The 19,041-nt window shown below is 43.5% G+C and overlaps 1 protein-coding gene across 2 annotated transcripts; it reads right to left on the minus strand.

Annotated features, from left to right (window-relative positions):
• Positions 1–434: 434 nt before the first annotated feature.
• Positions 435–17,777, minus strand: ODF2 (outer dense fiber of sperm tails 2). Of its 2 annotated transcripts, none has more exons than XM_082295208.1 (20): positions 17,718–17,777; positions 16,878–17,031; positions 15,596–15,712; positions 14,807–14,980; positions 12,783–12,949; positions 11,628–11,757; positions 11,149–11,280; positions 10,230–10,304; positions 9,524–9,595; positions 8,843–8,959; positions 7,785–7,970; positions 7,385–7,494; positions 6,564–6,699; positions 5,407–5,517; positions 5,124–5,228; positions 4,409–4,567; positions 3,428–3,528; positions 2,713–2,875; positions 2,260–2,385; positions 435–1,508 (listed from the first exon to the last, which is right to left on the minus strand). In XM_082295208.1, exons 2-20 carry the CDS (start codon positions 16,983–16,985, stop codon positions 1,335–1,337), a joined length of 2,463 nt encoding a protein of 820 aa, XP_082151334.1. In that variant the 5' UTR covers positions 16,986–17,031; positions 17,718–17,777; the 3' UTR covers positions 435–1,334. The 2 variants fall into 2 exon arrangements, with proteins under 2 accessions (XP_082151334.1, XP_082151335.1); XM_082295209.1 differs by having other exon boundaries at positions 16,878–17,046; positions 17,718–17,750.
• Positions 17,778–19,041: the final 1,264 nt, after the last annotated feature.

Consider the following 19,041-nt stretch of genomic DNA (forward strand, 5'->3'; position numbering starts at 1 on the left):
GGGCCGGGAAACACCCGCAAATTCACCGATTTCCCACTTGTTCTGTGTATTCGCAGAGGGAGGGCTGGAACCACCTTGCGCTGCTTAGCCCCGGTCGCAGAAGCATAGGGAGGGCTCCACCCGTGAACCACGGAAGCAGTCTGGAATTCAGTTGCCCGCACCAACAGCCCTGGGATGTGTTTGCTTTTCCAAACTCAGACACACACAGCAGCTGAAGACGAAATCCCTACCATAACCAATTAAAATGTAGTTTATTGTTTTTTCCCCCAGCAGTTCTGGGATTTTTAAAGTGTTAAACACACGCAATTACAGATCTTTTGAAAACTGATTAGTTTAGAAAACTTTTATGACAAGTACTGCCAATGACCACATCACATTGCACATACATAGGATACAAGAGAGAAAAATAAAAACAAGGTTTATTTTTGCCCCCCTCAGAACCATTTAGTCGAAACAATAGGACACTAGAGAGCACATGGACTTTAGAGACTTGACACACAAAAGATGTGATTTTCCAGAAGGTGCAGGTGATTTTAATGAAGAAGTTGAGTATCTGCAGCTGCTTCTTAGTTGGCTTAAGACCAAGTCAGGATTTCGTGCACACCCTGAACTCACATGACCTTTGCACCAAGACCCCATATGAAGTGACGATGATTTCCTTCAAATTTAGATTGTTTTGGCTCAGTCCTGGGTATATTCAGGATCAGAAAATCAGAGTAAGAGGAGCAAAGCAATATTAGCGTTACACTCACCAATAAAGGTAAGGATCAGGGAGTATGTAAGAATCAAGTATAAAAACCCAAACCAAACTCATAATTTCTGGTATAAAATTGTTACAAACACTGTGGTTGTGCAGGAGATAATCTCTTGTGAGTGTAGAGCCCAGGCACCTCAGTTATTTTTAGTTTCACACCAACAGTATAAAAAAATTATTTTAAAAATCCCACAAGCAAAAAACCCCCACATGATCTCCCCAACAGAGAAACCGAATGAGAAGTAAAGCACAAAAACTAACACACTCAACAAACCTCTCACAGGTTTTAAGAGCTGAAACCATCATGACCTTACAGGAGGAAAAGGATCTTTTCCATTATACGCAAAACCACCTGGTTTTGGGGCTCAGTTTATGACCTAACACCAACCTCCAACACCAAACGAGTATTGCTGATACCCCACATTTTGATCAGATGCCAACGTCATTTTATTTTCTCATTCTGCAAGAAAAAAATCTCCCAACAGTGACCCTGAAATGCCATCCTATTTTCTATATCAATATGGCTTTGAAACAAAGCTCCTTCTGTGTGCTTAAAAAAGGTGTAAGGAGAGCATTGCTCTCAGAGGGGAGAGCGAGAGCGGCTCGGGGAGCCCAGCAAAGCACTTTCCCTAAAAACGTTGTCGTAGGAAGACTTGAGGAACTGGACGTAGTTCTGCATGCTGCGGTTGGTGCTCTCCGACTGCTCCAGCCGATCCCGCAAGTCCTGGAGGCGGCTTTCATATCGGCGCTCTGCCTGCACACGGGAGCACAAAACAGGCTGAAAGACAGCAACATTCATCCTGTTCATGTTAAACTCTTCCCCCAAAGTGCTGAGGAGAGCCAGAATTAGCACAGCAGGAGATGACATTACCATAGATGGTGCTGTGATATTTATAATTTGTTCTGCTCATTCCCAACTCCATTCAGCAACCCGCTGATAAAAGCAGGAGACAACATGGCTAATCAGTTGGGCTTTTAAAATACATTAGCTGTAGTTATGGGGAATTAAACACACTCTTTTCTGAAAAACAACTTGACCTGATCCATCAGCCCACACAATTCCAAGTAAAACTAAAGCAAGGAAGCAAGGTAAATAGGACACGACAAAAGATTCCCAGTCTTTCTTCTAGAAGAAATGCTTTCCTCTAGAAGAGAAATTGCACTCTCTTTGGTACAGGCAAAATGAAGTTAAAATCTGACCATGATACCTGGTGCAAATCTCCTTTGAACACAAGGAAAGTGATTCTTTCTTACACATACATAACTTTACACCAATTCATTCACATCATCGTACTCCCATTTGCCTATCACTTAATACACACTCCTGAATTGGTGACACAGCAGACATGTCCTATGTCACACATACATGGACACATACAACAGCATATCACATTCAGGCACAGCTCTGCATGACTTCAGCAGCACATCCACAGGATGATTTATTGATTCCAATTGTTGCCAGGGCACCACCAGTACAGCAAGAGTATCCCCCACAAGTCACTCACATCCTCTTTGCTCCGACGCAACTGGTTCAGCTCTGTTTTATTCCTGCTCAGATGGGTCTCCAAATCCAACATCTTGGACTGGGCTGCCCTCTCTCTGGAGACTGCTCGTTCTCGAGCTTGTTCCACCTACATAGAACAACAACTTTGTTAAAGGGATGTCTATGGAAGAATGTTTTTTCCCTACCCATTGCCCACAAAAGCCCTTTGAAGTTTAACTGACACATCCTCACACATAAGCAGCAGCTCAGTCTTGTGCTTTTCTCTGTTGCAAACTGAGTTCAGTTCTTCAACACTGCTGACAAACAGCACCAGCACATTACTTGTATTTCACTGAACACAATGATTTTAATGGGTTTGGTCATAAGCTGAGAAGACATTTTCAGCATTCTCACTGTTCCCCTTTCACAGCCTGGGTAGCTTTAGGTGAATTCACAAACATGAGAAATTACTCACTTGTCTTTTGGCATCCTCAATGGCCATCTCCAGCTGACGTGCCAGGGAGCTGCACTCACGGCTCTTCTCCTCCAGCCGCAGCTGACACTGGTGGATCGACTCCTCACGTTTTGCTATGACCTGAAGGAATTCTATGTTCTGGGCACTCGTGGACTCTAGTTTTCTAGTTTAAGACAATAAGGGAAGGAAACCTATTCATTTTAAATGGAGGGTGTTTCATTCTGCCTTTTGTCAGGTCCTGACGCCTCTGATAATAGATTCTATTCCCCCTTGAAAAGTGAGAGCCCCAAGAAACAGTTCTCCAGTACTCAAACCAAAATTTCAAAGATTGAAGGGCCTACAGAGTACCCATATACCTGCATTTTCTGAGACATGGTCACTAAAAGAAACTTATAAACATGGGTAAAAGTACTGTAATATCTAGTAACCTCAAAATTGCCGGGCTAGATTGGACAAGGAGCTAGTTTCTCTGTTGTCTAAGCCATCATCCTGTCTAAGCCATCATCCTGTCTAACAACATTCACCAACAGGTGCTGCTGCAAAAGCATGTAACTCTCAGTGGACAGCTACTGATTAGAGATCCTTGTGGGATAAGCAAATGCACAGAATCCTGAAGGCATGTGGGGAACTGGAACAAGACTGAAGCTGTTTCAATCCCCTGTAAAAACAATGGAAATGGAACGTTAAAAAGACAAGAGAGCCTAGTATTTCTAACCTTTCTAGCTCCTCCACCTTCAAGGTGAGTTGCTTTTTCTCCTCCTGGGCAGACTGATATCTCTCTCTTGTCATCTCCATTTTGTCCCCCTGGAGGTCAATCTAAAATTACAGGAATTAATTACTTCACAGAGCAGTCATTACACACACGACCAACCACCTAAAACATATGCAGCTCTCAGAAGGAAACATGCTCCATTCCTAATTTCTGGAGAGCTTCAGAAAGGGAACAGTGGATAGAAGAAAACTAAACATCCATTTTGCTGATGCTTCCAGTTCCAGTCTGGAAAGGTGTAGGAAAACTCTTCCGTACTGCAAAAGAAAAGCCAGGCCTGTAAATTCCTGCACGTAGAGCAGCATCTGCAAGCACAGCCAGGCACACACAAAAGAACAGCAGCCACAAACATGCCAGCAGCCCACAACAGCATCAAAGCCTGAAACACCAGAGAGGTTTATAATTCCAGACCAAGCAGACTAAAGTGGTCAGACAGAGATCATGTGCTATCTTGAGGCACAGCTGTAGATGTCATCCCTGTCTGAAATTATCCTGCAATACCTACACAGTCTTTCTGGGAACAAAAAACAGGAACTGGGAAAAAAACCTGAAATCAGAGTGAGAAAATGGTTGGGACAGCACCATCAGCAGAAAACTACAGGAGGGAAAGGTGTGACATGAGGATGGAGGTAACAGAAGCGAGGGCTGGCATTATCAAGTGCTGCCACTGCTGCTATTCAAGTCCCAAAAAGATTCTGCACCAAGGGATGAGAAACCTTTCAAATATTAAGGAATGCTACCAGCAAAGCCACCAACTTCTTGCACAAAGACATGGCACACACCTTTATTTTGCAGTGCACGTTTAATCTTTTCAAAAAGAGACGAGAACAGAGACGAAGTTTGAACCTTGCTGTGATTAGAAATTCATCTTGGTTTCGGACTTGAGGTGGTGTTCAGTGGTAGGGGTACTTTCTGCCAGTCCCTTACCAGCTGACGGAGATCTGCAATCATGGCACACAGGTCCGTGTTCTTCTTCTCGTAACACATGAGCTGTTGATGGCATTCTGCCAGCTGTGTCTCGGTGTACTTTAGGATCTCGGGCAGCTTTTCCAATTCAGCAAGCTGGGTCTGGAAGTTCTGACGTGTCTGTAATCAAAGAAGAGAACGTGAGGAACTTACAAATGTTCATAAGATCAAGACTAAAAAATTTCTCAACTTCAATGAAGCTCTGTTAGTCCACAGCCATGGTGACGCTGTGTGGATATTTGGCCAGTGCTGGAGTTCGAAGTCTAACATCTTCTTACTCAGAAAAGCTTTCACTTAGGATCTGGCATTCTCTATGGATGGTGTAAGAGTGAGAATTTTGGACTGTGGGCTTCAATTTTACTAGAAGTACAAGCTCTGCTTTTGAGGTCAGCTGTTCCACATCAGATAACGGTTCAACCTACCTAATCCACTGTTCCAAACCACTATTTCTGCAGCAAAGGAGACACTAAATAATTCCATGAGGAATGCCATATAGTCAAAAAGAAGCTGCTAAATGTTTATTCTGCAAAACTTATTGAACAAGTCCTAAGAAAAAACTGATGGAAAAGGCAGACTCAAGATAAGACTTTTATTTCCTATTCACAGCTGTTTTTCACTAGATTCAGAACACTAAGATCCATGAATGTCTACAATGTGTCTTTAGAGGGATAGTTACCGTTTCAAGCTCCTTGTTCATTTCATCCCTTATTGTCTTGTTCTCTCTTTCACACTTCTCCAGTCTTGCAGCCAGCTCATCTGCTTCCTTTCGGGCCTTCTGTGCCTGGACATTCAAAGAAGGACCCCAGACTTTATCTATTATATATAGTTTTCCACACATGCGTGCAATGCCTTGGAGTAACTGAAACTGCTCCAGTTGGCAATAGCTAAGGCATTACAGAATAAGCCACAGTGGAAGGAGAAAACACCTTTGTGCAAGGGCTGAAGGTTCTGAGACCCACCTGTGCCGTGTAGTTTTCAATCAGCCCTTCGTAGCTCCTGACAGAGTTCTGGAGCTGTTGCAATTCCGTCTGCGCTTGGTTCAGCTTGCCCTCCATTGAGTTCAGAGCAGCCTGAAAAAAAGAAAACATTTTCCATTGTGTGCTTGGAAGTATCATAAAGAATCACAGAATGAACTAGGTTGCAAAAGACCTTTGAAATCATCTAGTCCGACCTATGACCTAACCTAACACCTCCTCATCAACTAAACCATGGCACTGAGTGCCACGTCCAGGCTTTTTTTAAACACGGGACATTCAGGGACTGTGACTCCACCACCTCCCTGGGCAGACGATTCCAGTGCCCAATCACTCTTCCAGTGAAGAATTTCTTTCTGATACCTAACTTTAACTTCCCCTGGCGCAGCTTAAGACTGTGTCCTCTTGTTCTGTCGGTTGTTGCCTGGGAGAAGAGACCGACCCCCACCTGGCTACAGCCGCCTTTCAGGGAGTTGTAGAGAGTGATAAGGTCTCCTTTTTTCCAGGTTAAACAACCCCAGCTCCCTCAGCTGTTCTTCATAGGGCTTGTGTTCCAAGCCCTTCACCAGCCTTGTTGCCCTCCTCTGCGCAAGTACCTGCCATGTGAGCTGTCTAATGTTGTCTAGACTAAGAAAATACAGTTTTATCCATGCAAGTTGCCCAAACTTTCTAGACTTCAGTGGATTGCCAAATTTGCATCAGCAGAGCACAGAGGGTTGGGATGGAAAAAATTAAGTAGGTCGCCCACAAGATGACTCATGGAAAAGGACAACAGAGAAATATGCCAGTCATTTTTTTTGTTCTGGAGATAACCGTTCTCTCTGTATGAGCTACAGCTGTTTGCTCTCTGGTCAGCAGTGTGAAGATGTGAGGACAAGATTTAAGACCCGAGCTAGATGAAACAGTAGCTAGATTGGAGATACTCCTAGCCAAAACATGGAAGAAACACAGCTCTCCCAGTATGTACACTTCCTGTGTCTCCTCCCAGCACACTGGCGCTGTCACAGTCAGGTTGTATGAACTGGTTTAAAACTGTATAGGAGCAATGGGTGCAATTTGACTCTGTCCTCAGTGGCCAAGAAAGTTGTAATTCCCCCTTCTTTTCCTCCTAGCATTCGAGCTTCAAACCCTTAGTCACTGACCTTCAGTCTTTCATTATCCTTCTTTAAAGAGTTGTTCTCTCCAGTCTGTTGGTGCAGTTTATCCAGCAAAGCTTCTTTTTCGTCCCGCGTCTGCTCCTGCAGCTTTGCCTGCTGTTCCAGCAAGTCTGCGACACGGCTGCCACGCAGAAAGAAAATTAATCCTAAAGTGACAAGAAAGAGTAGGGCTCCTAACCCTTGAAAACTAGCTTCAGAAACATGGCTTTTCCCCATCCTTTCATCTTCCTTCTACAGTTATGTATGCACACCTCCCTATTACACTGTTCCATACTTCAATTTTTATATACCTCCTGGAAACTAACTGGAGTTGTCCCCTTGGAGCTCAAATGAATTGTCTCAAAGATGCACAGGATAAAGATATGCCTCTCTCAGCTCATACCTACCTCCTTTTTCCTGCAGCAGCAACTGTACTGCAATGATACCAAAAGATTTATTTACCTTCACAACAAAACTGGCATCAACTATACTGCTTATCTCTTTTAATATCTTCCATTCAAGTTATTCAAAAAGACCTCAAAACAAAAATAACCTTAATTCAATGCATTACAAAATGGCACACTTTTAAGGGTCAGCAAACCTTAAAGAGTCTGCCTTTGCTGTGCCAAGTCAGCAGCAGAAGTCACATGTCTCTCTCCACCTCTTCAAACTCTGCTCTAGCCCTTATGCAGTGCTGCTTTTGCTTGGTTATTTACAAGCAATCCAACTAAAATATTCATTTCAATGCTATTATTCAATTAAATTATCCTTGAACTTTGAACTCATCCTCCCTCATGCTTCTTTCTCTGCACTGATTTTATTCTAACCTGTTCAGCGTAACGACTTCCAGTTCAAGATCATCCTTCTCCTTTAGTGCTTTGTTGCAGCGATTCCTCCAGGACTCAAGCTCGCACTGGGCCTCAGCAACACACCTGTCCTGTTAGACAAGTGAAATACAAGAGGAAAAAAGTAAGGGAGAAGACAAAATCACCACTGGTGTGAAATATGCAGACAATATGCAGAGATGCCCTTAACTTAGGACATGTGGTAAATACAGTGACAACTGAGCAAACTGGATTTGTTCTAAACTTGGCATAAATGGGCCATGGCATGAAGACAGAAATAAATTTCATTAGTTGAAAGAAGAGACTCTCCCCAGGGCTGCTACCAGAAGTCAACAATTTAAAAGCATGACCTCAAATAAGGCCTCTATTGTTAAGCACATACTTTTTCTGCTAGCTGGGCAGTCAGTTTCTGCACATACTCCTCACTCCGCTCCGCCCGCTCTTTCTGTGCACGGACAGCTTTCTTCAGGGCCTCTTTATCACTATCTCCCTTGCCCTTCACTTCTTTCATCTGTTCCAGGGCAAGGTCCAGCTCTGCCTTATACTGAGCTTCACTCATCTCCAGATTCTGCGGGGGAAAAAAGCCCACCATGTGGATTAATGCCCATATTACACCAGCAAACCCAAAGCAGCAACTAATCTCCTAGAAATGGTGATGAGAACCAGGCACAAATCCCCAGTGTTCAGCCTGGAGGTATTTGCAGTCAGGTTTCACCTACACAATCCTGTCTAAATGCTGAAAGAGATGGCAGCATGACATCTTCCTTTTCTTCCAAGAGTCTTCCTTTCTTTTTTCATAAGCTGCTTCCTAAAATACTGATTTCTCTCCTGACCAAAATAAGTACTGTTCTAACAGTCTTTTGATCTACCTGAGAACATTCTTTTTATTGACTGAAATGTTTGCATACAACAGTGTTGCTTTATGCAGCTCTTATTAGAACAGTTTAAAGCTCCTCTAAAACATTAACACATTTATGTTCCTTGTAACATCACCCCAACATATGCTAAATATAAAACTCTAATCAAGATAAACCAGGGGAACTTTCTCCCCCTCATTAATATTGTAGAACACATAAACAAGAGTGATCAAACTGGCACAGCATTTTTCCAAAAAAGCAAATTGAATAGTTTCAATTTGTCTTGATGCTTGACTAAACCAAATCCATCTTTTCAATAATTATGGAGTAACTAACTTAGGAAAAGGAAAATCTAATACACATAGACCTTAAAGCTAAGATTTTGCCTCATGCCTCAAAAGTGAAAAGATTTCTCTTTTCTTACTTTATTTGAAAATCATGCTGTGTGTTAATGGCATAAACATCACCAGCCAATATTTCAGTCAACCAGACTCAGTAAGAAGCTTGTGCTACTCCCTTGTGAGTGAATTCAGTCCATGGAAGCAAAGGAAGAGACAATCCCCAGGGAGCAGTGCAGACATACCCGCAGCTGTGTGGCCAGACGGTTGTTCTCAGCTTCTTTGCTCTGCAGCTGGGCTTGTAAATGGGTTTTCATAGACTCCATAGCTTGGGAGAGTTCAAGTGCTTTCCTTGCCTTTTCCTAGATAAGCAGGAACAAGACAAACATGTTTTTACTCAACAAGCTAATAGAAGGAACACTTAATAATATGCAGTAGTCTCAGATTTCTTCACTGAATGATCTCCAGCCACCTCCAGATGGACCCTCACAGCTCTTCTAGTCCAACAAAAAGGGACCAAATGAGCAGCCATTTATTTTATAACACATGTGAATGACTGGCTTGAAAGGTATGTTCTAGGGCAAAATATTCTTCATATCTGATCTCTTCCACTGCATTCCCCCTTTACTTCCTAAACTAAGGAACAGACTGGAATTTGCCATTGGGAACCAACAGGAGCTTAAACAGAATGGCAATTCAGTGCCCAAGCAAAGAGAATTCTACCTATCCGTCCCGAGACAGGTGTCTTATTAGCAGAATATGGAACCCACAATTGTGTGGGAGTTGGTAACTGTCTAGTTTTATAAGCAAGCCAGTCATCTGATCTCAAAGTAGTGGTCTGCAAACAACCTCAACTTTTGGACTATCTGTGGTTTTACAGAACTGGAAAGTAGAGGAGAGAGGGAAAAACAGAAAATGGAGATTACCTTTTCTGCCACTATCTGAAGTGTGAGGCTTTCCACTTCCTTTTCTTTTCCCTGAAGCCTGATCTGAAGTTGCTGGAAAAACAAACGCCACACAGATGTTCAGTAACAAACACATTTAGGACAGCAGGTAGAAGGCAAGAGGTGTAACTGCCTCCCTCTCAAGACCACCTGACCCCTGGCACTGTCTGTTATCCACAACACGATCCTCATCCCCAGCAAAACAGGCTGCATTCTCCTCAACCAGGAAGCAGAAGTGATACACATACATTTGTGCAACAGGGCACAGGATACCCAGTCAGGACCATATATACTCCACAGACTAAAAAGGGCATTTACCTATGTCTCACAGCAAGTTTTATAACTCCTGGCAATGCAAGAACTCTTGTCTCAGTTTATGGAGAAGGAAATGAACAAAAACTGGCACAGGGTAACTCATTTGGTGACAGAGCCCAATACACCGAGTTATCCCCATTCTAAGCCCCTTCATTTCAAAGGCAATGAAAATCTACCCACTTTGAAACGCAGGTTGTTAACCAGAGGAGCAATGTCGTGGCTCTGATTACCACAAAAGCTAAAATAATTTTTTTATTGATCTAAAAGGCACTAGTGTAATATTTGACAGCAGAATATAAGACAAAGAAGGGCTTGTCATTTTAGATCTTTCTGCTTTATCTTTTAAAATAAAGAGAGATTGTGGTTTGCTTACCATGTTCTCTGCATCTGAGTCAGCCAGCCTTTTCAGCAGCAGTCCTTGCCGATCCAGTACCTTCTGGGCATCCTTCTACAAAATAAATACATGAGAAAAACTGTTAACTAAAAAGTCAATTTTATAAAGCTTCTTTAAATGGAACTGGGAAAATCAACTATTTCCTCCCAGGTGCAGCAGCAATTCTTAGAATATATCTAGAAACATCGCATTTGCTATATTTCACATACCATTATCCATCTCAGAAAGCTTTTCCACTTCCCAGTCAAAGATTAAAATAAAAAGCATGATGGCAATGTAAGATCATTCTGAACTCTCCCACGACTCAGGGAAATTCACGTGGAAAAATTCAGACCTTTTATCCAGGCCCACTGGTGGCTGAGGTAACTGTTACCACCAGCCTGCTTTTGCTGAAATGGAATACAAACTACAGAAAGAATAGAAATTTCATTTCTCTATTGCTCTTACAAGCACCACAGAATTGTTTTCAGTTTCTCTGTTGTTGCCCTCAATGCCTACAAGTTCTGAATATCCACAGGCTCCCATTAGCTGAGGCCATATCAACTCCTCAGACTCCAGGCAATCCAAGTGCAGCAGCAGTGTTTGAGACTAGCAAGATCAGCAGATACAGCCGTATCCAGAGGAGACAGCTAGCAACACAGCAGTGCCTGAACCCTTTAATATAGTCAAAGACTTAGAGGCTCGACCATCCTCACAGCAGAAAAGTCAGTCTTACTCTATGAATTAGCCAGAAATAAAGAAAAAACCCAAATAAAAACTATCCAGCATTTATGGGCTGACAGGGTCTACTGCAGGGCTGGGAAAAAGAGTTGAAAGATTTCAAACTCAAATCTCCCTTCCAGCCCACGAGACAACACAGCCTCCTGATCAGCCAGGTTCCATACACAGCAGCTCTCACCTCCCGGGCCCGCTGCTCTGCAATAAGTTCTCTGAGTGTCCGGTTGGTTTCTTCAAAGGTGCTCAATTTCTGGAGCAGAAGCTCTTTTTGTCTTGTTAGAGCATTTATATCTGTGCTGCTCATGTGTTTCTCCTGAAGGAAAAATCATGAAACAAACAAACAAAAACCAAATAAAGAAACAAAAATAAACAAAGAAACCAGAAAAACAAACCACAATAACTCAAACAAACAAAACCCACAACACATAAACAAAAGGAAATAATTGTTCACTTGTGTGCAGAAGGTACCTGGAAGTAAATACCCCACTTTCACACCAAACTAGGAAACACCGCAAGGATGTTAAATCTTGACATCCTTATCCTTATATTACAATCACTTTTCCTTATATTTTGCTGCATTAGCAACTATAACATTACTTTTTTAAGACAACTATTCAACAGGACAATGTACTAAAGGCAAGAACAAAAAAGGACACCTACAATGTTGAGTCTCCCAATGGTATTTTTCAGGGCATGGATCTGTCTAGCAGCTGCTGCTCCATCCCTTTCTGCTTCATTCAGCTTGGACATCAAACACTCCTTCTCCTGCTGCAAGCACTCCTTCTGTAGCCTGCAAGGAGAATTCAGCCATCAGAGAAACAAGAAGCTTTGGCAGCTGTACCAGTCACTGTTGATAAACAGTTGATTGGGTTAAAATTCATAAAAAACCCAAATCAGAGGATAAAAGCTCTAAACAAAAACTGCTTAAGATTTGCCCTCTTTCAGTGTGGAAGCTGCTTTGAGAGAAGGCAGTAAGCAGACACCAGGAGCTTGCTAAGATCACAGCTATGAAATTTAGAGGGAACAAATCAGGCTTACACCAAAGTCTGCACACACTGCTAAACCCAAAACACAATGGTGTGCTTTTCCTGGGTACTTATGCCACACCAGAAATAAGACTCTGAATGGCCAAACAAAAAACAGAAAAGCACACCAAGATATGCAGCTCAATGTTTTTAGCGAGGACTTGTAATCTCAGAAGCATTCACAGAGCTTTCTGAAAAAGGAATACAAAGCATTAACTTCCAAGTGATCTCTCTTAAGGAAAAAATAAAACTAACTCTCTTAAAACACTAATGTCCCCCTGGAGACACAAACTTCTCTAATTCTTTGGACACAAAGCAGATGCACAAATGTCAGACTCGCAGACCTTCAGGATCACTAAGAAAAAAGCCAATGGTTCAGTCCTCTCAGGGGCTGTCACGCCTGTCTCTAGGATTTTTATAAAGGTCAAAAATTCTCTTCTAGTTTTCAGCTCCATGTTTATTAATTTCTTGTTCTATCAATATCATCACAATTCAAGCAGAATCCTTTAACCTTCAAAATATTAATTCCAGAGCTAGGATGACCCTCCACACAAGCCAACTGCTCTAGGATTCCTCTAAAAGTAGGGGGTTTTTTCCATTCCAAAAATTGTGCTAGAGCCCTTCTCTGCAGCTATTGCAATCTGGTGTTCCCCTTCTAAAAGGTGACAAAAAATCCAAGTGCATCAGTTCTTCAACAGCAGCTACGACCTCAGATCACATCAGCAATAAAGGAGGGAGGTGCCTGTGGATACCACTAGTGCAGGGACAGTGAGAAGTGAAGCTTTCTTACACAGTCAGGTCCTTCTCCTCCTTTATGCGCTCAATGTTGCGCCGGAGCCGCGTGTTCTCGTGCTCTGTTTCTACGAGTTCTTGTGTGACCTCATTCAGTTCTTCCTTCTGCTCCTCCAGGAGACGCTTTGTCATTTGCTCCTGTTCCTCCATTTTCTGCATCTTGACCTGAAGATTTTGGAATAAAACTTAAACCAGGGGCTTTGGAACTGATACACAGAATCCACATGCCAAATCAGTGAACCATTTAGAGTCAATTAACTTACTGAAAGTATAGAAAAAAAAAGTATCTCCTCCCAGTTGACAAGTGACAGGACATGAGGAAATAAACGGCCTCAAGCTGTGTCAGGGGATGTTCAGGTTGGACATCAGGAAGAATTTCTTCACAGAAAGGGCTGCCCAAGGAGGTGATGGAGTCACCATCCCTGGAGATGTTCAAGAACAATTGGACATGGCACTCAGTGCTCTGGTTTATTTTACAAGGTGGTGATATATCAAAGGTTGGATTTGAGGATCTTGGAGGTCTTTTCCAACCTTTAACAAGTCCAAGTGCCAGGTCCTGCACTTTGGCTACAAAAACCCCCTGCAGCACTACAGGCTGGGGGCAGAGTGGCTGGACAGTGCCCAGGCAGAAAGGGACCTGGGGGTACTGGTCAAGAACTGACTCAACATGAGCCAGCAGTGTGCCCAGGTGGCCAAGAAGGCCAGTGGCACCTGGCTTGGATCAGGAAGAGTGTGGCCAGCAGGACCAGGGAGGTCATTCTTCCCCTGTACTCAGCACTGGTGAGGCCACACCTCGAGTGCTGTGTCCAGTTCTGGGCCCCTCAGTTCAAGAAGGACGTGGAGATGCTCAAACTCGTTCAGAGGAGGGCAACAAGGCTGGTGAGGGGCTTGGAACACAAGCCCTATAAAGAACAGCTGAGGGAGCTGGAGAAAAGGAGACTCAGGAGTGACCTTATCACTCTCTACAACTCCCTGAAAGGCGGCTGTAGCCAGGTGGGGGTCGGTCTCTTCTCCCAGGCAACAACCGACAGAACAAGAGGACACAGTCTTAAGCTGCGCCGGGGGAAGTTTAGGTTAGGCATCAGAAAGAAATTCTTCACTGGAAGAGTGATTGGGCACTGGAATCGTCTGCCCAGGGAGGTGGTGGAGTCACAGTCCCTGAATGTCCCGTGTTTAAAAAAAGCCTGGACGTGGCACTCAGTGCCATGGTTTAGTTGATGAGGAGGTGTTAGGTTAGGTCATAGGTCAGACTAGATGATCTCAAAGGTCTTTTGCAACCTAGTTCATTCTGTGATTCTGTGATTCTTAATGATTCTGTGGTTCTAAAATTGATTTTTGTTTTACAACCATGCAAGTAACTCCATTAAATTTCGTAGCATAAATAAAATGGAAAATGCTTGCTCTAAGTACCTACTTGAATCAAATCCTATTCTTGTTCATTGATTTGACATCCATATAGTTTAGAGTAAAATAATAATACAAGATTTGCTACTCTGAGTGGTAACTCCAAGTTAAAAATGCAGTTTGGCCCCACCATGCCGCATGTTAAGAGACCTGGGAATATCTCCCACCTATTTTTAAAGTGGTGTCAAGTACATAAGAGCCTATTTATCTGGAAAACACATCACTGGGTTGCACATTTCTGAAACAGAATCAGAAGAAACAACCTCATTGAATAAGGGGATTTTTTGACAATAAAACATCAATGCATTATATTTTTCCCTTTCTGGAGTCATCAGTTTTCAGAGTTTGGGCTTGGGCAAGAGAGATTATTTGGAAATTAAAGCACAGCAATACCTTATTAAATTAATAATGTTTTGAAATGTTTCGTAGTGTGGCTTAGTGAATTTCTTACTAGGATAGTTCAGCTATTCTAAACAATTCAGATTGATTTTTGATATTCAAGCAAGCTGCCAACAGCCTGAACAGCCTTCCATTGCACCAAGACCTGCCTCCAGCCTCCTCTTGTCAAAGAATCAGCTACAAAGCCCCAGTCAGCAGGTCTTTCCACTGTCTCCTCACCTCTTTCTTCAGTGTTCCCACCATATTCATCAGGCTATCTATCTTCTTTTCATATTTGTTAATTTTGGAGCAAGTGGCATCGTCGTCATCCGTGGAGAGGTCACTGAGGCGCAACACTGACTGCATCCTTTCACACTCAGGATTAGGTGTAAGTTCAAGGCGTTCAGTTGATTCCTACCAGAGAATAAAGGGTATAATTTTTTTAGTACAACATTATAAATAGCATTCTAAAGCTAATGTTGCCAAAACCCAGAGACTGGGCCCATCACTGCAGCAAGGCTAGCAAAGAAAAAACCATTTACAAACAGCTCTTCTGTTTCCACCTGGGAAAGGTCAAGAATGCAGATAGAGTAAAACAGAAAAAGAAGAAAAACTAATCAAAGCTCAAATCCTCATCTAGGAAGTGCCAGGAATACAACAGGCAAAACTATCAACCCATGAGAAAGAAAATATGACACAATGCTGCACAAACGCTCTGTGCTTCGGAAGAGACTGAGACCAGCAGTCCCTCGCTGAGCCTCCAGATGAGATCTTGAAAGGCACTAGTAAAATTACAATAAACAAACACGTGTCTGGCTTCTAGAGACAGAAAGGCATGGCCACAGGCTGTTTATGAATTCCCAGTTTTTCTATATTAAAAAGTGAGAAAGATTTATAGAAGACACTTCAAATAGATGGTAGGTAACAGTAGCCTTCTTTCAGATCTGCCCAACTCTCTCACTATACAACCGCTCTCTTCAACCTTGGCTAAACGTCAAAGTTTGTTTTAAAGAGCAAAACCAGCTGTACCTCCCATTTCAAGGTGGTATCACGGGTACGTGTTTTGCCTGGGGGCATCCAAGGGGCCTTAGTTTTCACCCGCACGGCTCGCACACCATCCCCTTTTGATTTCTGTTTCTGCTTTTGCTAAAGAAAGAGAAAATAAAATAAATTACAGACTCTTAAAGAACCATTTGCAATTTTTAGTGCTGCAAAACCAAAAGATCATTCATATGGAGCTATCAGTAGTGTTTCACAGGATGCATCAGGTAAGATGAGGTCGCAGCCACCAGAGGAAGCTGACACCAGCCAGAAGGAAAGGTTATTGCACACTAAGCTGACAGGATGGCTGGATGTAGGACACGACAGATCCCTGGGAGATCCCTTCTCCATCCCAGATTCACCTCACAAAAGACCAGCTATACCATTTGACACCGTCATTGATTTTGGGAAGCCCCTGAAGTATTTTCCCTACTCTGTAGTCAACTAAAAGATCTGTATTTATTTGTATTGAACTTGAGCTGCTCTAACTGAAGGAGAGTTAAAGGGTTTTTGCACAATTCTAACCTTAGAGAAAAATCAGATGCTGTAAACATTCTCTACTGACATTTAATTAATAGGACTCATTATTTTCACTGTCATTCCATCCCATTATGAAATTTGCCATTAGCAACAAACACAGAATTAACAGAAGACTTAGAACAGGATGTCTGCAGATAAGGAAGAATGAGATAGCAACTTCCATCAACTTCTTAGAACAACTTTCCATAAATATCCAGCAACAAAAGAGAATATGGGATAGCTAGAACCTCAGCTTCAGTATTGCCCTGTACCTCCTGTGGATAAGCCTGGGAAGAGATCTTTGCTGCAGAGCTCAGTGGACAATGTCCTTAAGTCTAGAAGATGGTTTGAATCAAGATTCTTTTCCAAAGCACATTTATTTTAATACAATCAAGATGCTACTTGAAATGCCTAAGTACTACCTCTCCTCAAACCTTTCCTCCAAAAACAGATATGAAGCCAAATAGAAAACATTATCAGGACACAGATCCAGGAAATAAAAGGCAAAAAAATCCTCCAAATGATATCACATTGGAAGCAACATTCCTCACATGAACATAAAAAGCAATTCTGTATCATACAAAAATCATCTTTCAACAAATCAACATAGCAAATGTGTCACTGCAAATTCACCACTGAATATGAAATGAAGTCTCACAGTTCTAACACAACTGGAAGATTTTGTGATGCTTCTAGGGCCATTCACCTTCCTTTTTGCAGACCTTACAACCAACCAGGTACACACTCCTACCTGGCATTTTGCAGGTGTGGTTTTCTGCCCCTTTTTAATATGGACATGGACAGGGGTGTTTTCATCCACATGGACGTGCAAAGGGGGAGATGAGGAACGGTTCTTCATGGCTCTTCTCCCACAAATGGGAAAGGGAAATACAATGAAGGGAAACCTGTGAATAAGGAAACTGGAAATAACAACATTTCCCTTTGTGTCAGAGAGGAACAGTGGCCAGCCTTGGTTAACATTTGAGCTTTCTATCAATAGCATCTGCCATTTTGAACTGCACACTATTCTTCTGTAAAGCCAGGATTAACACAATTCCTCTGCTTCCAGTATTTTCTGCTTCTAACCTAGTTATTGAAGATCAAACACAGCTGGATTGATAGCAGGTGTCTGTAAGAGTCATTGAAGTTCAAAGTTTTAAAGCAAGTGAGCAAATCAAGGGTTCCTATAACTCACAAAATCTGATTACAAAGAGAAATTTGAAGCAGGAAGAAGAGGAGAATTAATTTAACAGTTAAGAAAAACCATCAGGAAATCATGAGACCACTCCATCCTAGAACCCTGAAACTGTATGCTCCTTCATAAGTGCTTAACTTTAAGTGTCTTTTTTAAACAAAAATCCTTAAAAGCCATTGCATTACAGCATTTCTTTAATCTCCACAGAAACACATAACCATAACCTGACACAACACTGAAAAGCCTAGAGACACAAGGTTCAAGTCATCATCTTGGAGCTTGATGCCTCAGTTGATGTAATGGTATAATGCAATTGCAAATCTTACACAAGGCCACCAGCAGCACTAATCTGATTCTGACAGAAAGGATATTGTCAGCCTAGGTAAAGTTACTTACAGTTACTTTCAAGCTTTTGAGTTTTCTGGACACTGTGTTGGGTGAAGAGGTAGTTTCTTCGTTGACGGATGAAATACACCTGATACAGAAATAATAAAATGATTACGAGGAAAAGGTGCCAATTTCTGAACATCCTTTTGATTTAAGGAAATACAAAGATTCAAACACATCAAGTGCATGAACCTAAACAACACAAGTTGGCGTGCCCTGGCTTCCACTGTAAAGCATAGGATGAGGGAAGGACAGAGACTATAATTCCTAACATACTGACAATGGAAATTGTTTTGAACAGTAGAAATGTTTGGCACTATTCACTTAAAAAATTTCAAATTCTAACTGCAATTTTTAAGGAACACAGCAGTACTTCCTTTAATTCAGGAAGAGGAAGGCACAGCTTTCTGAAGGAACAGGATTCCCCAGCTTCCAGCTATGAACAACTCCAAACACTGCTGGGTGTTTTAATCATCTTTTTTTCCAAGGAAGGGCTAAACTCTCCCCAGGCCCATCGCTGACAGAGCTTTTGAATCACCACGAGTGAAAATCAAACGCTGTCACCGCGCCTCCCTTAGCAACCAGGCTCACTCGTAAGTTTTAATTCCTCCTGCTATCTCTGGAGGTTTTCCATGGAATCAGCGGCCACCTCAGGCTGGCAGAGACGCGGTCTGGGGGCCAGTGTGCTGCTCGCAGCTCTGAGGGCACTGCAGGCCTTCACCCAGCGGGCCGGGCAGCTCCCAACGCCCGCCAGCACCGCGCCGTTACCCCGAGCCCCACGGCTCCCGCTGGCCTCCAAGCAGGAAGGACCCGGAAAGGCAGGCAGGAAGAAATAATTCCCAGGGCTCGGACACCCGCGCGGCGAGGGAACACCCTAGAGGGCGAGGGGACGCCCACACGGTGAGGGGACACCCCGCAGAGCGAAGCGCCCCTCCCCGCACCCCGCCCTGCCCTCCCCGGGCCCGGCGCTCTCACCAGGTGGCTCCGCGCGGGGTCCGCAGCCACCTCAGCTCCCCATCGGCGCGGCGGGAGGCGCACGGGCGGCCGTGGGCCGAGCTCGGGGGCGGATTCCCGCACCAGGGACAGGAGGCGCGGCCGCAGGGCCCCGGCCGCCGCCGCCGCCGCGCCGCCCGCGGCTCCACCATTGGGCGATTCGAACGGGCCTGAGCGGCGGTAACCGCCCCCGGTAACCGCCCGCGGCTCCATGCGGCCGGCACGAGCGGCGGCTGAGCGGCCCCGGGAGCCCTCGGCACGGCGCTCTGAGGAGGGGCCGCTCATCCGTACAGAAATGGGGAGGTCTGGAAAGAGGATGGAATAATTGGATTATTAAGTC

Source organism: Coloeus monedula (assembly GCF_965178545.1).
Source record: "Coloeus monedula genome assembly, chromosome: 21".
NCBI classification, from domain to species: domain Eukaryota; kingdom Metazoa; phylum Chordata; class Aves; order Passeriformes; family Corvidae; genus Coloeus; species Coloeus monedula.